General features: G+C 41.6%; 2 protein-coding genes across 3 annotated transcripts in view; both read right to left on the bottom strand.

The window, feature by feature from the left end:
* Positions 1 to 15,849, bottom strand: part of DHX35 (DEAH-box helicase 35) — a 30,527-nt gene extending 14,678 nt beyond the window's left edge. For both annotated transcript variants that reach the window (XM_037402644.1, XM_037402643.1), the window contains exons 1-13: positions 15,790 to 15,849; positions 13,475 to 13,608; positions 13,017 to 13,109; positions 12,099 to 12,176; positions 10,073 to 10,177; positions 8,760 to 8,821; positions 8,051 to 8,120; positions 7,421 to 7,480; positions 5,271 to 5,383; positions 4,824 to 4,920; positions 3,563 to 3,721; positions 2,035 to 2,245; positions 180 to 304 (exon numbers count right to left, since the gene is read on the bottom strand). In XM_037402644.1, coding sequence (XP_037258541.1) covers positions 180 to 304; positions 2,035 to 2,245; positions 3,563 to 3,721; positions 4,824 to 4,920; positions 5,271 to 5,383; positions 7,421 to 7,480; positions 8,051 to 8,120; positions 8,760 to 8,821; positions 10,073 to 10,177; positions 12,099 to 12,176; positions 13,017 to 13,109; positions 13,475 to 13,608; positions 15,790 to 15,829 — 1,347 coding nt within the window. In that variant the 5' untranslated portion in view covers positions 15,830 to 15,849. The remainder of the gene's footprint in view (positions 1 to 179; positions 305 to 2,034; positions 2,246 to 3,562; positions 3,722 to 4,823; positions 4,921 to 5,270; positions 5,384 to 7,420; positions 7,481 to 8,050; positions 8,121 to 8,759; positions 8,822 to 10,072; positions 10,178 to 12,098; positions 12,177 to 13,016; positions 13,110 to 13,474; positions 13,609 to 15,789) is intronic.
* Positions 15,850 to 18,367: 2,518 nt separating this feature from the next.
* Positions 18,368 to 22,418, bottom strand: LOC119154885 (protein FAM83D-B-like). The gene is made up of 4 exons (XM_037402867.1): positions 21,900 to 22,418; positions 19,961 to 20,128; positions 19,252 to 19,376; positions 18,368 to 19,004 (listed from the first exon to the last, which is right to left on the bottom strand). The coding sequence occupies exons 1-4, from the start codon at positions 22,350 to 22,352 to the stop codon at positions 18,614 to 18,616; spliced, it is 1,137 nt and encodes a 378-aa protein (XP_037258764.1). The 5' UTR covers positions 22,353 to 22,418; the 3' UTR covers positions 18,368 to 18,613.
* Positions 22,419 to 22,969: the final 551 nt, after the last annotated feature.

Genomic DNA, 22,969 nt, shown 5'->3' on the forward strand with positions numbered 1-22,969 from the left:
CACATCACTTGCACTAGTTGATTCCCAAAACCATACTTTACTAACCGATAGCGGACAATGAGTTACGCTTTCCAGATTAACAGGGCAACGGTTACTGGTTCTGTGGATTATCAATGAGTCACCTACTGATCTTTCTGCACACCAAGGGAAGACGACAGCATTGACAGCCTAGGACTCACCGAAAGAAAGGGGAACCTGAGCACATTGTCAATGCCCAAAGCCTTCAGCTGCAAGATGACAGGTGCAAGGTTACTGCGCTGCATCTCAGGGACAGTGGACTTTGGCAGCTTCTCAAAGTCCTCCTCTGTTGTGGAAGAAAACAAAGCAATTTGGGACTGAGTTTCAACTCCTACTCTATGCAGCCAACATGATAGAATCATACCGACTTCAAGTTAAAAGTACTGAATATGAATACTTAACAGGTCTTAATAGAAGTCTAACTCCAAGATGATCTTTCTCCAATTTCATAATAGTATCTCTACAATTAAGATACCTTAAATAGAAAAATCAATGGTTTTAGCTACAATGCTGATTCTGTTCTTGGCCCACCCATATTTCAATTTGAAATGATATACATTCTTCACAGAAATCTGGAAATACTTTTTTTCTCTTCCATTTAATATTTCTATCAGAGAATAAAAGACAGGGTGCAATAGTACAAAACATTTTTTTTTTCTAAAGAAAGGGCATGGAAAAGTTCAAAACCACCATGCTTGCAGTGTAAGAACGCTATTTTTAATAGCTCCTCAAACAAACAGAAGTTTAAAAAGCATATTTAAAATAAAGACTAAAGATTGAAAATGCCATTTTAAAAGCATGTTTGCTATACAGTCTAAGCCTAGAAAAGGTCAAAATCTCTGCACCTCCCATTAACCAACTTTCCTGCAGTAAAGAATAAGGCACACGCACCCCTATGTCAATCTAAAACTCCAAATCAAAACAAGAAATACCTTGTTTTCACTTGATTTGTTTTCATTTCTAGACTCTTCTATCCCTGGTCTACCTCAGACCTCCCCTAAGAAAAAGATAGCATACTTTTCTCTACTTTTGTCCACTCAGTGCATTTTTTTTTTCCTTTTTTTTTTTTCCCTCTCTCCTTTAAAATGTTTCTTAAAGCACTACTCATTAGGCTAGCTCTTGAGCACACAAAAATAACTTCAGTGTAGTTATGGTTTCTCCAGTAAAATACTTAAAAAGCTATGTAACCTTCATATATTATGCAGCAGACATTCTCTCTTGATTCTTATTGGACACGCAACTTAAAAGAATAAATCACATCTCTGTTTAACGTGGCCACTGCTGGCAAGCACACACACATTTTAAAAGAACATGCTTGATCTCTCCAAGTCTCAAAGCTCCAGTAAAACCAAAGGGAACCCGAGACACATAAGCAATGGCAGGGCTCAACTGCAGTGCCTTTTCTCGTTAAACAGCCGAGAACAGAGACAGTTGGATAGCAGCTTTCTGAACACTGCTAGGTGGCCAACGGATTTATTTGTAACAGTAATTTTTGTGTAGTACAAGGGTCATTGATTTGAGACAAGCATTCAGGGTTAGCACCTATTTCTAAGAAAAAGGGGAGACAAAGAAGTTTCCCCTCTGTTTTCTAAAGGATTTCAAGAGTCCTTTGTTAGATGCACAGTCTAAGGTAGACTTTAGTCACAGAAGAGAGCATCATAGGCGGGTATTATAAATTGAAGCAACTGCTCTACAACTGAAGTCACTGAAAAATAAACTTCTTGGTAGACTCACCACTCTAAGAGTTGCATTAACATTACAGATTTGCAACTGCTGACCATCTCATAGTACCTACCCTGCTCAATTTGTGCTTTTGATCCATAAAATAATTCAGTTTCCAACACTTAGGACATGTGAACAATGTATTTCTAAACAAGCCAGAGAGATAACAAAGGGCAATTTCTCTCTCACTGACAAAATCCCCACACTTTTGGTCTCCTTAATCTAACACAAAAAACACTGTGAAACAAAATGGAAACCAGCAAGTTCATCCTCCCTACACATCAAATTACTGACCTGTATAAAGTCTGTAACATTTTCCAGAGCGGTTCCGCCCTGCACGTCCTGCTCTTTGATTAGCCGAAGCTTTAGACACTGGTACCACCACAAGGCATTCGATGGCTGTTTTGGGGTTATAGGCCCGAAGTTTCACAAAACCACAATCAATTACGAATGCAATTCCATGAATTGTGATGGAGGTCTCAGCAATGTTGGTGGCTACTATCACCTACAGGTACAGACACAATGAGGATACTGTGAACACCCCAGTCTCAACTACACTATCAAGCCCTAGCATCAGTGCACCAGCACTCAAATACAAACCACATGAAAGATCTCAGATATGACCCTTCCAGTAAACACACTCTAGGGTACAAAAGGATACCAGAACATGCAGCACAAAGAGCTGTCAGCTTGAAATAAGCCTAGGTTTTACAGCTTCACAATCACTTTCTTATTCACATTTATTCTCTCTTCATAAAACAACAACTTGGCAGTGTTTGCAGAGAAAATCACTGGCAGTGTTTGCAGCGAAAAACATTAACTGACTGTACACCAAGAGCTCTTACACATTAATTAAAAATAGAACATTTTTAAATTAAATTAAAAAAATAAAATATTTTCTTTCTGCTTCTCAGTTATATTGAACTGTTCCTTCTAACACTGGAGTGAGGCAAAGGACAGGAGGGGAACAGAGTTGATTAAGCATTCCACATCCAGTATTCCTGCAGAGAGACACAGTTATATATATGTCCCTAAAATATTAAAAAATAATTGTTCCCAGATGACAGGGAAATTTAATCCTTATTTCACCTGAAATTAAAAAAGTAAATCTTGGAAGTTAATTGACTAATGTCATATCCTGGAGAGGAAAGAAGTATTTATACTCAACATTCTCCAATACCAGATGAACAATTTTACTTGTTAGACTCCCGCAGGCACAAGAATTACAAGTCACCCCCGTGTAATTCTGTCAGCTTATCTCAGCCCTAACACAGACTCTGCCTAAGCAGAAAGCACTAATCATGACCAATTATATACTTCTGTGACATTAAATATCTGAACAAGACTTGCAGAAGTCAAAACAAGGCTTTTCTTCTAGTAAAACCAAGCAAGTTTTAACTTGTTTCTTAGGTGAAAATATAGCACTTGCCCACTGTGTCACTAGTTTTTCCATTACTGGTGGAAAACAGCCATAGACACTTAGACCACAAAATAAACAAAACCAGGTAAAAGTAGAGGACTTCAGAGTTTAAGAAGCTGCAACTGGACGTAGACAAATACAAGACTGCATGAAGACACTTAAAAATTTAGAAGTCTATGAGGTAGACAGGAGAGTTAGGACTGGCATGTCTAGGACTGACCAAAGATGAAAAGGGAAGCCAGAAAACATGTTCTTGGTTCAGTTTGAAAATTGACAGGTAGTGTTAGAAGACACTTGGTAAGTATTTGCAATAGTCTCATGATGTGAACCTGACACACAAAATCTGTGTAATGCAGACACCCTTCTGGGTGGTAGAAATTGAGATATACACAACAGCCTTACCTTCCTGACACTGTGAGAAACTCTCTCAAACACTTTCATTTGCTCAGGAGAAGGCAGCCCAGCATACATGGGAAGAACACGGAGATGTTTTTTCATTCCAGTGCGAGAAAGGGCCCGAGCCTGTTCTATGAGCATAGAAACAACAGTCTCCACTTCTTCCTAGAGTCAGAGCAAGACAAAGGACAGAATGAGAAAGGTTTCACTTTAATATCACTTCTATACAAAAAAATGCACCAAAATTATATCATTTTAATTGGTCAAACTCCAAGATCTTTTGACTCGATTTTGTAATATTCTTACCTAAATTACTATTCATAAATATTTATACAAGTATATATTTATTATGTTCACTGTTATTTGAGACAACGTCACACCACAAATACATGAGCAAAATCACAAGGGAAAGACTGAATGAAGTTCAGAAGGAAGCAGGCATATTTTCCTGTGTATCTCAACTTGTGAGAACAAAATGGGAGGTCAACCTATTTTGACAGGGTAGAATGCTGTAGGTCTTGATTAGGAATTAGTAACAGCAACAGAAACAAGAGCAGTAACAGCACTAACGCCTATTGCTCAACTTCACATTTAATCTCAAAGATCAGCTGTGGCATCTCACTCAAACAGACAACAAAATGTTCAGACATTGCCTCACGAGATACCCAATTCACTCTTGCAAAGTTAAATCAATAATGGGGACAAAGCATTTATTTTGAAAATACGCAATAGGCTATTGAAGCTCTTCAAGGTAGCTCCTCACTGGAAAAATGATAAGCTACCTCCCATTTACTCTTCTCACCTGCAAAGTGAGCTGACAGGCATAAATAGAGCAGAAGACACCAGTAAATTTTTATCTCACAGTAATTTGTTTTTTCTGTCAAAGACTTCAGATGTTTAGCCTAACAAATGATAATTCCATTTGCCTTAACTATTAATGATGACTCACTGTCAATTGAACAACTTTGTGTGACTAGCGCCAAAAAACCCCACATGCTTATTCCAATTATTAACAAGGCTGAAAGCATACGGCACTAAATGAGAAAAAAAATATCTCTGTCACGAGCTTTGATAAATCCAGGCCATACATTTTCTACCAGTCTTTGGGGCTGGCCTAATTCTGCTCCATCATGCAGAAATGTTTGTCATCTTTAATGAGATTAAAGTAAGCACAGCTAAGGAGAGCAGGAGACTGAGGCAGCTTCACAAAGCCCACAATACAGCACTGTAAAGCAAAAAAAAAAAAAAAAATTGCTTATGTCCATACCTGGCCAGTTAAAAATGCCAGTATATCACCATCATTCTCCATCTGGTGAATTTTCATTGCAGTTTCCACAGTTGATTTTATATAGTCTGGAACGGGACTACAGGGAGAGAAAATAGCAGAGATATTAGTAGAAAAACAGGTACAGACTCTTCACTTCCATAAGGAGCAAGCAGAGAGCTAGCTTTTGGACACTATACCTCAGCCATACCACATTTAGTTTATGATGCATCCCTGGGTATCAGCCTTCAGCAATCCATTTGTTTCTTTTACACTACAGTAAGCTTAAAAACATCCCTGCTGCTACAAGCAACATTCAAATGTTTTTCTAATTAAATGTTACACCTCCTTACTGTCGGCCTGGGAATTTCTGAGCTCTAATCTAGGCAAAACAATACCACAATTGCACACTCTTCTAATTGCCACATGGAAGATCAAACAGGAACACACCTCTGTATGTAAAAGATGTCCACTGGAAACGTTCTCCCCTCGACAGTAAGGATCACACTGGTATCTTTGCTGGGATCACTGGTATCATTTTGATTAAAGAAATCCCTGAATTTCTACATTAAAATAAAAACAAACATTTTCAGTTTGATACTTCAAAAAAAATGAGGGAGAAACTTAAAGATACGAAGAAGTTAAATTAATACTATTTGGATGTTTTCTTCATAAATTTAACAGGGCCAATCCAATTAAAAAATTTTAAAATTTGTTGCCTTCTTCATGTTTATTACTTTGAAAAGCAAAGATCAAAAGGAGGTAAATAAACTAATTAGATCAGCTGACACAGTTGGAAAAAGCAGATATAATTTTTTTATTGGATCTATAACAGTAGCAAAGTCAAAGCTAAAAACTTAGAAATCACTGGTCCTAAATGTTTTGGGTAAGGGCTTGCATATTCTCATCCATTTTTTGGATGGGCAAGTACGTTTTACAGCTGTTACTGAACAACACTTCGTAAATGAACTCACTTTGTAAAAGCAGAGTAAGGCTGACATGTAAGTTTTTGATTTATGTGCCACAAGACACCTCCATAAATAGATTCATTGCCACAAAATATTTTAAATACATAATAGCAAAACAATGAACACTTAAGAACCCAAACAATGCATAATGTGACCACTACAGAGATACCATAAACTTCCTGTATTTAAACAAATACTAATACTAATATTAAACAAATACTAATAGTTTTGCTCCTATTAGTTTATTTTTACATTAACTGTAAACTATTTGAAACGTGAGATTTCTAGCAGTTAAAATTTTGCAAAGGCAAAGTATTGTAATGATATTTAATATAACGCATAGAATACATAGTAGTGCAAGTACTACCAAAGCACAGCATGCTATCAAGATAGTTGCCACCAAAGGAAATCTCAGTACACCTACATCTTCGGGGCTACTTGCAAGCTCTCACCACCACATCTCCTGAAGGACACAATGGAGTTTGGAAAAGCAAAGAGAAAAACAATGAAGATGATAGAGGAGATGGCGTAGCTGCCCTGTGCAGAGAGACTGAAGAGTCTGGGGAGCCGCTTGGGGAGCAGAACGCTGAGAAGACTGAGCTTTACAAAGCTGAGGTTTACAAAATCAAAGGCAACTGAAAAATTAAATATGAAACTGGTTTTGATTGTTTGGTTGTTGTTGGGTTTTTTTAATAAACTTTAGAAATCCCACACTACTAGAACTAGGATGTTTAAAAGAAATTAAATAAAGTACTTCATTATATAGCAGATGGCAAACTTCTGAAAATTGGTCTCACATGACGTCCTGCAGACTTACAGCTTCATCAGGCAGAGTCAAAACCAAATTAAAAAACAGCAGGTCCACAAACACATACTAGAAGGAAACAGCAGGAATGTACTGTCTAACAGTTGGACTTGATGATCTCAAAGGTCTTTTCCAACCTGAGTGATTCTGTGAGTCTAATATCTCTATTTCAACCTTTGCGGAGGCTGAGGCAGCTCAAAGAGAACAGACCCACAGCAGGGGGACAGGCTCATGAGCTCTCCCTGAACAGCATCTCCTGTCATTGCTGCTGCTACAGGTAGAACGTTGGGCTGGATGAAACACTGCTCTGATCTAGGAGAGCATTTATTCTGTTCCTACTCAAAATTAAATTAACAGTGTTTTTAATAAGGTATGTAAGATTCCACAGGCCACAAGTCTATCAGAAAATTAGTAAGACCTCACTGAAATTAAATCTACTCATTTATCACTTATTTTTTCTGGTCCATGGTTGTCTCAAATTATGGCTATCAGCAAACCAGAGCTAAACCAATGTCTTTTACTAGGCTAAATAAAGTCAAGAGAACATCTTTTTACACAACGCTACCAGTAAGAGGAAAAAAGGCATCAATATATGAAAAGCAGATTCATATTTAAATTTACTTTCAAAAACGTTTGCTAATGAAAACCAAACACAGCAACCTAACTATAGCAGATTTTTTTCCAACACTCCTCCCTCTCTTCTTCATTACTCAAACAGCAGTAACGCTTCGCCAGAAGCGAGCAGCACAGAGGATAAGCTGTATATAAATCCAAGTGGAGCTGCCACTTCAGGTCACTTTATTTCAAATCAAATCTGTGAGCCATACCTCTGCATCCAAGGTGGCTGAAGCCACAATCAGCCGAAGGTCCCCACGCTTCTTTTGAACCTAGGATAGAGACCAAGAACATCCAGAGTAAAAACTGTTTTCTGACCTATAAGGCTAGAACCAAGTTTTAGAGCATCCAGATTATCAATAACTTCTCTTGAAAAATACTTTGAAACTACAAGACAGCTGATGAACAGAAGCACCCATATCAGCCCATAGATCTAACAACCTGATGACTGTTTGGAACTTTTATGTTCATTTTAAGGGCAATCAGTTGGTAATCATTATAGATTACTCTTGGTTTCCATTGGCAGTCAGATCTTTAGCAGGTTGAAAGTCAACAACAACCCCTTATCAGATCACTTCACATGATCATCAGCAGCAGAATGAAGAGTACCTTTTTGTTAACGTCACCCAAGGAGACATTTCAACATCACGGGAAGAAAACAAGAGGATCCCGAGTGTAAAATATCTAAGGTAAACAGTTGGATATGTAAAATAGGCTGTAGGATAAATAAGGAATCAGAAATCACCCTCTCTCAAATGGGTTCACTAATCAGCCATTAGAATCAGAGGCTTAACAAAACGGATGAAAATGAAAACTGTTACAGAGAACATTAAAAAAATAACCTTTTTTAATAAGCCAATGGCAATATCTGTATAAAGAGTCCTTTCATGGGCTTCATCCAGCATGAGGACACTGTGAATAAAGCAGAAAGATAAGATTTCAGAAATGGTTTGATCGAGACTGGTATCAATATCATTGAGACAGGCTTCCTGTCTTCTAGAAGTATCATTATTTGAAATCTGCTGCTGGACTCTTACTGTTTATATCCACTTAGAAAAGCGTGGAAGTTAAAAATCAAAAGCACAGCAACAAAGTAGGGAGAAAAATGTAGGTAACAACACGTGGTATATACATACTGTTCTTTATTCAGGCTAGCTTTTGGAAAGTAGTAGAAGAAAAAAAGGACTCTCTCTACCATACTGCATAGGCTTTCTCGATACCAGAATAGCCTGTGTTTGTTGATGATTTTTTCTTTTATTTGATTAGCATCAGAAAGAGAGTGAAAATTAATTTACTAGTGTTAAGTTAATTCAGACTTCATGAAGCCCATTTAGCTTTTGCTCTAAAACCACAGCACCAAACCCTGCCAGGTTTGATGCTGCAACGATCAACTGATTTTCTAACAGTCTTTACAACATCAAGAAATCAAATTCCTAAAATAATTTTCACATCTTTTGGCGCTTGATTTGCAATAACCACACCTTGGTCTAAAACAAATGCAGTTGTTTACCAGATTACACTTCAGCAAGCATTCATTTCAATTTTCCTTACCTGTATCTTGTTAATAAAGGATCAGCCATCATCTCCCTCACCAGCATACCATCAGTAAGAAACTAAAAGTGAATGCAAAGAAAAATATAAAAAAACCCCACCCTCTCAAGGTAACTTGATTAGCCATGTGATTTTAAAGATTATTTTCCAGGCTTTTGCCTGAATTTTTCCTTGCCTTTAACTTTCTAATGATCTATTAAATTGATCAATGTTCAGCTATGGAAGCTAAATATGTATTTCTGAGTGCTAACCTAGAGATAAAAAGCAAAGTGATTGCTTTTTAATCAGTATTGATTTTTTTTAATTAGTTATTTTTGTATTGAAAAAAATCCAACAGATTGGCAGCACTGGAACATGGCAGTAGAAGTTTCTTCACTCTTGTCTGTAACATGGCTAACCTGCTCTACCAATAAAATTCTATATGTCAGTCGAGTCCTGACCCTCTCAAAGTAGGCTAATATTTATCACACACTTCTCATCTGAACACAAATCTTGACATCTCAACAAAATGTGACATTTTAATTTAATACTTTCTTCCTACTAGCCAGTGGAAACCCACCAGCTTTATGTAGCCATCAAATAGTAGTTTGACCTGGGACTCCAACTGTGGCCTTGAACTAGGCAAGAACTGGTGTGCAAGGTAAAAACCTCCAAATTTCCAACTCCAAATGATTAATCATCACACTAAAAAAAAAAAAGATTTCAGCTGCATTTAATGAACAAGCATCTCCATTTCTTTCACTTTAGAAGGGCTACTAGCCTCCGAAAGTTAATTGTCTTATTCATCATCATTGCTATTCCATCATAACTAAAGCAAACTCTTGTCCGTACCAACACAAGCAACATTAATATTACTTACAGCTCTAAAGAACAGCTGCAAAGCTTGCTATTTAATCCACATCAAATTACTCTGTTAGCCTACTCATCTTATGTTTCTGCGCTTTTAATCAAAATCTATTTTTAGGGTGGTGAGGATACTTTAGCTGTGATTCATTGCAGGCTTTCACTACGACTTTGAGTGACGTATCACGTCACACTAACACTGCACCAACATCTGGCCATACCCAACATGAAAAAATCCTTTAGTTTTAAAATGGTGACTGCCAGACTAGCAGAATAGAACATGTACTCTTTTTATTAAGGTTTGGATAGCCACAACCATTTGAAGCACACTTTTGGGGTACCCACCTGGAAAACTGAAATGCTATCTATTCTCTTTATTGGGAATCACAAGGTTCTCATTAATTTTGCAAAAGTACTTGAAGAGTTTCAGCTAATCCTTTCAGAGTAACCACATACTGTTCATGTTTCACCTTAATTCTTGTAGCCTGTGGATCCGTGCAGTCATCAAACCGAATACAATATCCAACTTCATGCCCCAACACCGCACCTCTTTCATCAGCAACTCGGCCTGCAACCTGAGAAAAAAAGATTCTTATAAACGAGAGACAGCTCATTTCTTCACTGTATCATTAAGAGAATTGACATCAAAACAGGAACAGAGCTAGTGCTTCCAAAGAATTATTTGTTCATGTTCAAACACAAAATTGTGTTTGACAAAATGGTGCATATTGAACTTACAAGTGGTAAATACTTTTAAAATGTTTTAGTATCACTTAATAAACCTGTTTCATGCTGCTTCTATTCAGGAAAGCTACAGAGGCACCTTTCTGTGATATGCACTCTGACAGACCTATGAAGGCAACACACCACAGTGCTGGGGAAGGCCCATGTACCGCCAATTGCAGGACTGCAATTTACGAACACAGTTGCTGTGCAAAAAGGGAAAATGGCATGCAGAAAAAAGTTTTAAGTTAAGCTGATCTGTCCCTGAAATTACTCAGATTTTTATTTTTTTTAAATAAAGATCTATTGTACTTTTCATAATACAGAATCTTCCATGCAGAAAACAGAGAACTGGCAGAATAATTAAACGCAACAATACTACCCTGGGCAAGTTTTAAGCCAATAGCAGATTTAGCTAAAAATCTTGAGTTACTCGGACTTACTCTACAGAATATTAGGTATTATCAGGCCACAGTTTCAGCAAGCCACAAAGACATTTAACAGCTAAAGACACGAGAAAGCTCCACAATACATGCATTGCGTATGTAGAATTCCAAGTGCAAGTTACTTGCAGTCATTTGAGTGACATTCTAAACCAGGGGTCCTCAAACTTTTTGAACAAGGGGCCGGCACGCGGATTAAGTGGCAGGAAGTCAGATATCTGTGGCTGCTTGGTTTCCCCCTGCAACCCCCAGCCGGGGGTTTCTGTAAATACCGGGGGCCGGATCGAGGACCTGGGGGGCCATATCCGGCCCATAGGCCGTAGTTTGAGGACTCCTGTTCTAAACAATAACAACAGGCAGTGAATTAATGATATTACTTAGAATCCTATCACTCCATCACTTTCAGCCCAAGTGATAAGGATAATTGTTAGTCTGAACAAACAGAAGTTCAGGTATTTCTAAACTATGCCTTATTCTGTGCAACTACCTATCTTTACTCTAACAACTCCCATACTCTAGACGGGAAAGCAGACAAGAACACCTATTAAAAGATCACTTTCAGTTCAAGACAAAGTAGTAAATCATGAATTATATCTCTCATCTCCTTGCAATAGCCATACAGTCTAGCCAGTCTGCAACAACATTCTTAAAGAAAAACCCTACTGTGCCTATATACTAAGCCCTAATTGAGTAATCTTTTTATTTGAAGCTTAAAAATAATGTGTTAAGACACAAAAGGGAAAAGAGAAGTAAGTTTGTTGTGAGAAATCATTGCAGCATACACATCTCCCGTAGAACCTTGCACTGTCAGCTGCATGTGCTGTGAAGGAGAAAGGGGAGGACACTGCAGGCAGACAGCCCAAAGCACAAGATGCAAATTGCTGCTAGAGGCTTAACCATGTTGGATCTGGTCAAAAAATACTGGATGAGATGAAACAGCAAGCTGTACAGCTGCTCAGCCTACTACATTTTTACCAGAGGCACAAACGGATTTGTTGCAGGTGCCAGCAATGAAGAAGAACACGCAAAAAGAGGGTTATGAAATGGCACCTTAGTGTTCAGTACAAAAAGAATGCTGCAGCAGAAACTTCAGCCCACCAAGTCAGTGTTTGGCAGCAGCTATGAAGACAAGGAACACTGGATGCTTTCTGTGCAGGCTATTAACAGAGAGTACAAGTTGTTGTCCTCCTTTTGTGAGGACGATAAGCAGAAACATCTATTTATGCAGGAGCTCATGCAGCTGTGATTCCTGCTATTCAGCAAAACCTGCTAATAAACTGCGGGTTATAATGACAACAAACTGGGAAAATTTGGACACGGAGAAACTCACTGAAACAGCAGCAACCCGACGAGGCTGCGTCACTCCAACAACTCTTCCTTCAGCTGTCCATCCAGCTTCTGCTAGGTACTGCAAAACAAATATTGAGGACAAGAAATGAATTGGTCACACTGCAATTACCGCAAGGTGTTAGTTCTCCACATGACATGTTTTTTTCTGGTTCTGAAAATAACTGATGCATGACCTTAGGCAAATCAGTTACTTAAGAGATTCTGTGCATTATTAATCTCACCAGTAAAAGTAATACAGTGTAATACCTACTTCCTAAGCACATATGCTTTCAGAAAGCATCTAAGAGCAGTTCTTTGGGTCTCAAGTATTTTTTAATTACTTCATTTTTCCCCTTCTTTATTTTATAAACACTTTAAGAAAAAAAGCTCAACAGCACAAGTCCTGTGCTCATAAAGAAGCAGATGACATTTGTCATTAGTCTGCAATTTTTTAAGTTAAAAATCAAGAACTAACTTTGAAACATTCTCAGACTTTTTTTGTTCCTGTCACAAAGGAGAAAATTTTACAAAGCCACAAAAAATGCAGTATTGCAAAAATTTCCAAGAGGAAAGCTCATAAAGAAAGTGTCCCTTTTTTCCTTCTTAAAAACATATTCTCAACAAAATTTTAAACATGATTGCAACAGAGTAATAAACACCTCCTATAGCAACATGACTACTATTTGTACCAGCGTGAACTTACTTGTTTGGTATGGTCCTTTCCTGTAGTGGAAGAAGGTGTAATGCTACAGATACGCCAGCTTCCGCTGTTTTCTCCTTATGTTTCTCTCCTTTTGGTCACACACACAAGCACAGGTGAATTCCATTCACACAGTGCAGGTCTAGGTCGTTAGTTTAACATTTCATGTGAAATCCCCTGAAGGAATACCTGCTTTTACCAAGTTAAACAGACACTTACTTGTGGAATCTGTGTTGATTTCCCACAACCTGTTTCCCCAACAATCACCAGAGTCTGATAGTTCTCCACTAGATAAAGTATGTGATTTCTTAGCTGAAAGAGAGGATGACATTTAAGTATCAAAAACAGATGTATACAAAAATAAGAAAATAATTTAAATTACAATATTTACATATCAACAGACAAAGTAAACTAATTTTACGTGGAGTTCACTGTTGAAAGCTAAACAGTTTGTTAAAATCTATCAGTGACACGTACAACATATAGTAAATAACAAATCTACAAAGCCTGTAAAAGTGTCAGTAACAGTTGTCACACAGGACAATCAATTCCAACAAATAAAGACAATAAGGTCATACAATTGTTATTTTATGTTGTAAAGTGATTCTATACTGCTCTTTCACAAAAAAAAAAATAATCACACAACAGATTTGATATATCAAAAAGAACTTCTGTACCTTGAAAACAGGCAGCTTTTGTCTTTGTTGTTCAATCGAAAGGGAAGCATAAGGATTATAGATAACAGTTATGCCGCTACTCTCAGCAGGACTCTGTCTCTCCTCTGAGACACTGACACCAGGACCTTCCGTGCCTAGATGACATAAGTTAATTTTGACTGGAAGAATACACTTCTGCCTAGTGTATCACAATACAAACAAAATAGACATGTTCCTTAGAATGAGGAATCAAGGCTAGTAGCATACATCAAAAGACTAACTTTTCTAGAAAATAATTTAAAAAATAACGAACAGTAAACATGCAGAAATTCTTTCAAACTAAATGTGTCTCCTGCTGGCTAAAAAGAAAAATATCTAATGTGAGTAAGTATTCGAATTTTTTAAAGATGATAAAGGAGGAAAAAAAGCACATAGGAAAAATACACAGCAAGATCTTGCGAACTTTCTTCTTTTTCTGTGCAAAAGTTCAGATGTGCCTTCAATGCCCTTCTCAGATGTCCATGGATTTTAAGCCAGCCTGTCAGATGTGTAACAGAACTTCCCTTGACTAAGATGAGCTGTATAAACCATTCAGCCTTGCCCACTTACGAGATCTGCCACTTCAGCTACTGAAACTTGATTTATTGCTGCTGCAGGTTATCATAAAACTTCTGACAACTGAAAAGGATGAATCATGCAAGTGAACTAGAAACAAAACCTCATGTCAAGAGTGGAATGTATTACCAGCTGCAGATTTAACTGGGAAAGTCTGAGCGCAAAGAGGGTTCCCTCGTTTTGTACGATTTCCTTGTTTGGGCTTTTCCCACTGTTTAAATAGTCCCTGTTAAAATCTGCCAAGCAAGTTTTATAACAAATTGATCCAACATTAAGAGTAATTAGCAATGATTCCGATTACTATTCACTCCCCAGGACAGATGGGGAAGTTAAGAACCAGGGACTTGAATATCTGCACCTTGACAAATCAATGAAGTAATAGATACTGCTTCTCATCAGCCACTGATTATCTTTCACAGCGTTTTATACGCTTTATTTTTTAATACCCTACTGTCAACGTGTTACTATATCTATATATACACACATATTGCATATAAACATATATTACTATAATATCCAAATGATTAAGAAGCTGTTTGCTGAACTAATCTTGACTCTGGAATAACTTTGCAGCACACCACAACACAGTGACACATTACAAAAAAAATTGCCAAACTCAGACCCGCCAGGCTCCCCTTTGGGGTAAGTGCATGGGAAGGCACACAACTGCCCAGATCCCGAGGGAGCAGCCACAGAGCCACGGCAGAGGCTGGGAGGGACCTCCGGAGACCTTCCACACCAGCACGCTGCTCAGCACTGTGCCAGTGGTGGCTCAGGTCCTCCTTCAGTTGGGCTGGGGACCCCGCAGCCCGCCCGATCACCCCCACAGCAGAAAAGGTTTCTCTCATGTTTAAGCTGACTTTCTCATATTTCGGTTTGTGCCCACTGCCTCTTGTGCTGTCAGTAGGTGCTACCAAGAAGAATCTGGCTTCACCTTCTTTACAACCCCCTATCGGGTATTTTTATACATCAAAGATCCTCCTGGGACCCCTCCAGGCTGTGCAGCCCCAGGTCCCTCAGCCCCCCCGCACACCGCCCGCCCCAGTCTCTCAACCAGTGTTGTAGCCCTTCACTCGCAGGCCTCCTTCAGCAAGCCCGCGTCCTGCTGGTGCTGGGGAGCCCACGGATCCCCCCGTACGGCCTTCCCCGGGCTGAGGGAAGGATCGCCCCGCTCAGCCCAAGAGCGGCGCTCCCCTCACACCGCAGGTCACCTTCTTTGCTCCAGGGCTGACCGACGGCCCAGCCTGCAGCCCGCAGGACCCCAGGTCCTTCCCTACTGAGCAGCCCCGGGGCTGCCCCCCCTCAGGGGCCGCACTTCGCGCCCCCCTTCCTTCGCCCCACTCCCTGGGGCTCCGCTGCGCCTTTCTCCAGCCCGCCGAGCCGCCCCCCCAAGGGCCGCAGACCCACAGCACTGACCGCCCACCCCGCTGCCGGCAGGTTGAGGGAAGGCTGCGACACCTCCCCTGCCACCCCGGTGCCGGGCAGCGCCCGGCTGGAGCCACAGGGACCTCCCCGCCCTGCTGCCCTGGGCCCCGGGCGGACGGGGCGCTGCTCCGCTGCCCTCGGTGTCTCACATCTGTGCGACCCCCGACCTTGCTCGCACTGCGGGGGGGAGGGGGGGAGGCAGCGCCGCGGCTTTCGCTCCGGCCCCCGCCACAGACAGCCGGCGGAGGAACCCCCCCCCCCACAACGCACGGCCCGCCACTCCCCGCGCCCCTCACCCGGCTTCCAAAACTTCACCGGTCCCACGGGCGCCGCCATCTTGGGGTGAGAGGGCAAGCGGAAGTGGCGGCGGGGCCGGGCCTGCGTGACGCGCCGCCCGTTGCCATGGTGCCCGGAGCGGCCCGCCGGCCCCAGCGCCTGTCCCGGCCCCCAGCACGAACGGCTGAAGCTTTGGACGTTTCCGTGTGTTGACGGCCAGAACGACTCCCGGTTTATAACGCCGTGTGCGAGATCCGTGCTCTTAAACACGTAGAAGTGTTGCTGAGGAAACCCGGCTCATAAAATCGTTCTCAAGTAGGACTGAAACCTGCCCTTCCCCTCCAAGCACAGAGGAAGAGTGAGATAATACAGGCCCGGAGGTGTCTGAGCCAAGCCCACCAGATACTACTCCTAGTACTAACGTGAAGTGTATAACCAGAGGGAGAACCTTGGATTTAACCAGATTGAAAGACTGCTTCCAGAAAGTCCTCATCTCATTAATTAAGTGAAGCTAATCGCTTCCATTCTCCACATGAAGGATGCCTCCGCACTATGTACCACAGCTATTGCACTTCACACCAGGCAGCTGAAGGACTAGAAAGAAAACAATTACAGTAATAGTTAGTAGATCCAGTGGCGCCCTATCACAGGCTCATTACAGCCCATGAAAGTCATTATCAAATCAAATTTAATGTAGATGAGTTAAGCATAGGCTGGAGTAAAATCAAATTTAATGTAGATGAGTTAAGCATAGGCTGGAGTAAAACAAAACCCAAACCCCCCCACTTTTTCCTAAGTTCAGTAATGCTGACAAAATGTCATGCTTAGGGAAAAACCTCATCACTTTTTATATCTTATTATTCATTGTCATTTTCATTAATAACTTGACACACTAGCAGTGCAGCTGTGATTAATGCAGACCTCATGGTCACTTGTTACGCTAAGTCTTTAGGTTAACCACTTGGAAAAATAAGTTCTTCAGTAATAAATAAAGACATTCTTAAAATTCTAGCTATATATTTCAATGTACTTTTCAGATGAAATCCACTTTATCAAAAATAAACACAACTTTTACCACAGTACTTTGTATTATCAATATATTAGCAACTGCTGAAAAAAAGTCCTACTAACGGCGCATGGAAAGTATTAAAGTAATGAGACGAATAACAAAGGTAAAAACTTATATTTGAGAAAACATACACAGATAATTGTTGTGAAAATAAGATTGCAAAACCAGTATTTTACATAGAGTACAACATTGTATGGGGGTTTGTGTTTATGGAAAATACAGTTAAGAACAAAAATACATACTTCAAACTTCTTTACATTTGGATGAAAGTTAAGACTATTAAACTATAAACTATTGATCATTTACAGATTAGGAGAGTCAGAACTATTTCATTTCCATGATTGTAAATGCAGAAGAAAAAGGGCACAGATTCATTGTATCCTTATCAGTACATTATTGCATTGCTCATAAAGACCAGTTTTGTAAGTTCCACATGTCCAATTTAATGTTATCCTGCTGATGCTTAGCAGAAATGCATATGAAATACCCCAGATAAGTTTCAACATTCCCCTTCAAAGCCCAGAACCCACACGACACCTACGCAAGCATACGCCTGAGTTTTCTGCAGTAGCAAGAGCCTCAAGAAGAGGAATTGTGTACCTTTTGCCACAGCTGCCACGGTTGGACTAACAAGTTTCTGCACTGTCAGACTGCTGGAACTTCAGAGCCTCAATGTACAACTGCTTAGGAGGATGGTTTATTAATTTGGGGTTTTTTGGTTTTCTCCATAAATGGATGGAGGTTTTTATTTAAAAAAGTAATCAAACTTGAATGAAACCTTAAGAAGAAATGGTTCTACTTCTGACTTCCATGTTGTTGCATGTCTGGAAGTAAGGCTTTTGAGAAGTAGCAGCAGCTTGACAGATTTCAGATCTACTCGATTTTTCCTTCAAGATCAGCCAGCAGCAGCAACTATAAAGAAACCAAAAAGTATATATAGTAACACCAAGAAAGTGGTCTCATTTGGCTCTGCTCCAAACATAGTAAGTTCTTAGCAATACTATCCCTTGCATGCATTCATTGTGTGATGTCCAACAATCCAAGTATTCTTACAATTAAGAAAAGGTAATTTGAAATTTAGTCATTGCAAAAGCCTTGTTTGCCTGACATGTTAGCTCATTCTGCCTTGCAGGACAGCTTCATGTAAAAAAAAAAAAAAAAAGTAATATTTGAGGACTAGTAGCATGGTACCGACCTACTTGTTTCTAGATTATGGTTACTCCACATCAGGTCTGTGTCATGAAACAGTTTGTGGAGAGTTTACGTAACACAAGACAAAGCTTAGACTGATTTGGGAGCTGTACAGCAGTGCTGCTATTCATCTTTGGAAGACTTTTAAGCAATATTATTTTCTGTACCTGGATTCCTTAAAAAAAAAAAAACACAACAAAAAACAAACCAAAACAAACAAACAAAAAAAAAAAAGGTTTGAGCTACTGAGCTAAGACACTGCTAACCCATCAGCTTAAAACATGTAAGAACAGGTTGAAAAATGAAAATCTGACAGAATACTAAAAGTAATGGCTTTCCAGGTGTTAAGAGTTTGGTTTTATTTCAAAAAAAACACATCTGAGCCTAAGACAATACCATAATTGTGTCTTTTGATCTGAATTAGAGTGGTGTTCAAACAAAACCACAATTCCAGTATTACTTTCTCTCAGTTTGAGGTTTGTTTCCCAGCTGCTCTCACAAACATACAGTAAGACAGTACTGGACATGGACGGCTGGATGCGGTTCCTGAGGTTCTGCTTCTCACTCCGAAGTGAACATGCATTTCATCTCTCTATGATCCAGTGTGGCCTCATAACTAGAGAGCCATTCCTCTTTGTCAGTGGAGGAGAGGCATGCATTGCATTATTTGACACGTAGACTGCCTCCCTTGAGGCATGCAGCCAGCTTCGCTTCCTTTTTAGATTTCCTACAAATGCTCTAAGATACAAAAACTCCATTCTCAGGAAGTTTTCCCTGGTCAAGTCTCTAGAAGCCACTGTTATCCTGACCAGCTGGTCCAACACGTTCTTCTTCTTGCAGCTGGATAACTCTTTGAGGTTGATAGGCTTTGACCGTGCATAAAGAATCCGAAACTCCAGGTCAAAGTGTGCAACTACAGGGCCTGACAGGATCAAAATGTTACTGCTGTTAAGCTTCCCATCTGTCCACGTAAAACTAGCAATGGAAGAATGAGAAAATTCTGAGTTAATTAAAAATAAACAGCAAACAAAGTATTAACTGAAAATTCTTTTTCACTGCATTTCATTAAATCATTCTTATAATCCACATGATGAGCAGTGTGCTCTTTTTAGGACAAATGTTACACACAAACTCTGATAAGGAAAGCAGTTTTGCAACATGGCTGTTTTCCCTTTCCACGTAATAAAATCGTGTTAAGTCACAGAAGGAAATGGGCACTTGCCTGTAGGAGCCTGTTGTCACTCTAATGCCATCAATTAACATGAACTTTTCACGGACTTTTCCAACAATTTTGGCACCCGACCTCGTGTAGTATGTTTTCCCAGTGATATTTCGAATTCTTATCAGCTGTTAAAGATACGGCAAACATCATGTGGATTTCAAAGTTAAATTATTGCATTTAAAGGAGTAACACAGAACACGAACGATCATTGATGAACTAGCAAAAGCTGCTGCACAAGATTCACCCTCTAGGAACCAAATAATAATTCTGTCTCGTTTTAGTAGGCAAAGAGGTGGCATTAAAAGGCAAACCCATAAACTGATTGTGGAGAATGCAAGTGCAAAAAAACTGTCACCTAATCTTGGAGGAACCCAAATTCCATAGACTCCTGAGAACCTGTTTCTCCATCAGCTTCAGTCTCAGCAAGCCTGAGCAACTCCAGTCATGCTTTTGGAACTGGACATTCCTCCTGCATTCCCTTGAATATTCGATGAGTATTTGTTCTCAGAAAGCATCCGCTTCTAAAGATTTCAGTTTTTCTATTAATTGCCTTCTTACACAAGAATAGTTAAATCTCCCAAGACAGAGCTAAAGCAACATAAACCCCATTTGAAGTTGTGGCAGCAGGCATAATAGTTTCTTTTGATAGCTCAAAGATTATGCTTATAAGAGGATTGACTCTCTATCCTATAAATATGACAAGTCTCACCTTTTCCTGTTCAAGGTCAACTCCCAGATCCTTGCACATTTTTAGAAAGTGAGAAAACGAAGACTGATCTAGAAGGATATATGCTTTAACTTGCCGCTGGCTACAAGCTTCCAAGAGGTCTTTGAAGATATCAGTATCTGTGAAGGAATCCATAACCAAGGCAATCATCTGCAACAAGTTTCAAAAGAAATCATTAGGCTGTTTCCTCAGCATCCTAAAGGAGATGGCACATGAGAAATTTGACTTTCAAATTACATATTCCAACACCACCGCCCCCCCACCCCTTTTTTTTTCCCCCTGGTGGTTATGGAAGGAACATGGTACTGTCTTCTGTGATATGGAATTTTCTGTTTTTCACAGGACTGCTGAAACATTTAACAGACATACCAGAAAGAGAAGAAAAAGGAAAAAATTAACTGATTAGAATGAAGTTCTGTGAAGAGAACGGTATTTTGGTAAAGGTGATTACTGAGTACAGGAAACACAATATACATCCCCCCTTCACTATGATCACTTATTCATGTCCCTGTATAGTTAAATAGGAAAAAAATATCGAATGTATAGACAGAAATTGTTGTTAAAGATTATTTGCCCCAATTTTGTTGTCACTTGATTGATTCATAGCAGATAACATGATGTAAGATTTTTGTTATTGCATTATAGAATTTCATTTTCTATGACGATTTCAGCAACAGACATCGAAGCTTTTTTCACCAGGACTTGTTTCTTTTTTGGGTCAATAGGAATGAACAACCTAGCCTGAAAGCCTATTGCAGAGACACCTTTTCTCTGACTGATTAGCAGCCATGATAGCACCTGCAGCTATTTAGTAGCACATTGCTCATGGTTTTTAACTAAGGTTCTACCGAAGCCTTCCCTTTTCTACTACATAACTTCAAGAAAAAATTACAGAAACCTGCACATTTTCTCCTTTATCCCCATCTCTAAAGCACTACTGAGACCTAAGGCAGACAGAGACTTGACACCTCTCCAAAAACCTAAGCAAGCAAATTTTGCATGAGGAAAGGGAAAAAATTTTGCTGTTAGTCTTCTTCAGCTACATCAGTAACTTTCGGTATGACAGGAGCATTGTGCTGATTGTGGAGACGTTTAGGGGTGCTGAGAATATCTTAGAAGAACCAGAACAGTGGCAAAGTAAATGTATTGCTTCAGGTTTCTTTCTCACCCTGAGATATGGCAAAACCAGGGGTCTAGTTCTGTTAGAAAAATTTAGTCTTCGATTCCTAGGCAAGAGTTTTTTTTCCCTGAGAAGGGATGTCTTTTTTTCTCTGAAGCACTGCCAGAAGAGAAATGTGAACTTATTTCCAAAACTTGAGTTTTCCAGAGTCTTTCAAACTTTTTAAACGTGAAAAGCAACAGTAAAAAAGGAAGGATTTGTTAGTGTCCAGCTGCTCTTCACATCTCACCTCTCCATTTCAGGTACATTTTGATCTGAGGTTTCTCTTCAACTTTTTACTCAAGATTCTCATGGTATTTCATGCTAATATCCGATTATTCACTAAAGTTTTGGAGAGCCAGCTGCTGCCCTCGCAGCCCTTTCCCCGGCCTGGCCCCGGTTCGCCGCGCACTCGCTGGGCCAGGGGACGCACCGACGGCTCCGACGGGCCGGAGGTGTCGCTGCCGGGGGGGTGTCGCTGCCGGGGGGCCAGCTCCCTGAGCCAGCCTGGCGAGGTCCAGGAAGCACGGACCCGCTTTCCACCGATACGACGCAAAAACTTGCAAGCCTCCTAATAAATATAAAGGGGGTGGGAGTGGGCACAATAACAGAAGAGCGCAGTAAGTAGAATCGGGAGTTTCTTTACAAGTCCGTGCAGGGGGGAAGGCGGAGGCGGAGCCCGGCATCCCCGCGGGTCGCCCGCGCTGGGGGCGCAGCGGTGCGGAGCGGAGCGGCCCCCGGGAGCTGCCCGCAGTCACCCACCTGCCGGGCGGAGCGGATCTGCCGCCGCACCGCCTCCTTGCAGCCGTAGATGCTGTCCCCGCAGCCCGGCTGGAAGTGCGCCTCCACCCGCGTCAGCCCGCGGAAGGCGCCGCTGGCGAAGCCCGGCCAGCCCAGCTCCAGCGCCGGCGGCTCCAGGTCCGAGCGCTCGGGGAAGTAGGTGAGCGACGAGGCGTCGAGGGAGGCGCCGAGCGAGGGCTCGGCCGCCGGCTCCGGGGCCGCGGCGGGCGGCAGGGCGCCCCGCGCGATGGCCTGCACCTCGGGCTCCGAGAGGAACGGCGGCAGCTGCTCCCGCCGCAGGAAGGCCCGCAGCGCCTCGGGGCCGCCCGCCACCAGCTCCTCCAGCGCCAGCCGCTGCGCCTCGCTGTAGGGACCGGGCGGCCGCGGCGGCCAGCGCCCGGCGCCCTCCTCCAGGCACTGCGACGGGTTGGCCATGGCGCTGCGGCGCGGCGCGGCCCGGCGCCGCCTTTATAGCGGCTCCTCCGCGGGCGGACCCGCGCTCGGGAGGCTCCTCCACGCCTCTTCCACGCGAGGCAAGCGACAGGGAGCGGCGCGGGGGCGGGCGGAGCGGGGACACCCCCCTCCCCGCGGGGCACGTCCGTGCGCGGCGCCCACGGCAGGACCGGGGTGCTGTGGCCGCAGCGCCCCCGGGAAGGGCACGGGTGGCAGAGCCGGCTGGCTTCGTCCCCCCGCCCGGGAGGCACGGCGGAGCAGCAAAGCCTGCACCGGGCAGGGAGCGCCAGCGTGGCCGTCTGCACCGACCTGCTCCGGATCAAAGCCGCCCCGGAGGGCGAACGGCCCCCGGCCGCGTCCCAGGCTGCGCCGCTCCCCGGGGGCGGCAGGGCAGCGGCAGCAGCTGCGTTAGTCACCCAGAGTCCAAATGTCAAACAAACAAAAAAAAAAGCTTAGCAATGATCAGGTGAAAACCCTCACGGCAAAAGCAGCTTATTTGTAAACGGTTTCTTGTTCCTGTTAAGAGTACCATAACAGCTGCATGATGTAATGAAGTTAAAAAGCACAGAGCGCAACCAAGTTGATTTTACATACATTCA

The sequence above is a fragment of the Falco rusticolus genome, chromosome 10 (genome assembly GCF_015220075.1).
Source record: "Falco rusticolus isolate bFalRus1 chromosome 10, bFalRus1.pri, whole genome shotgun sequence".
NCBI lineage: Eukaryota > Metazoa > Chordata > Aves > Falconiformes > Falconidae > Falco > Falco rusticolus.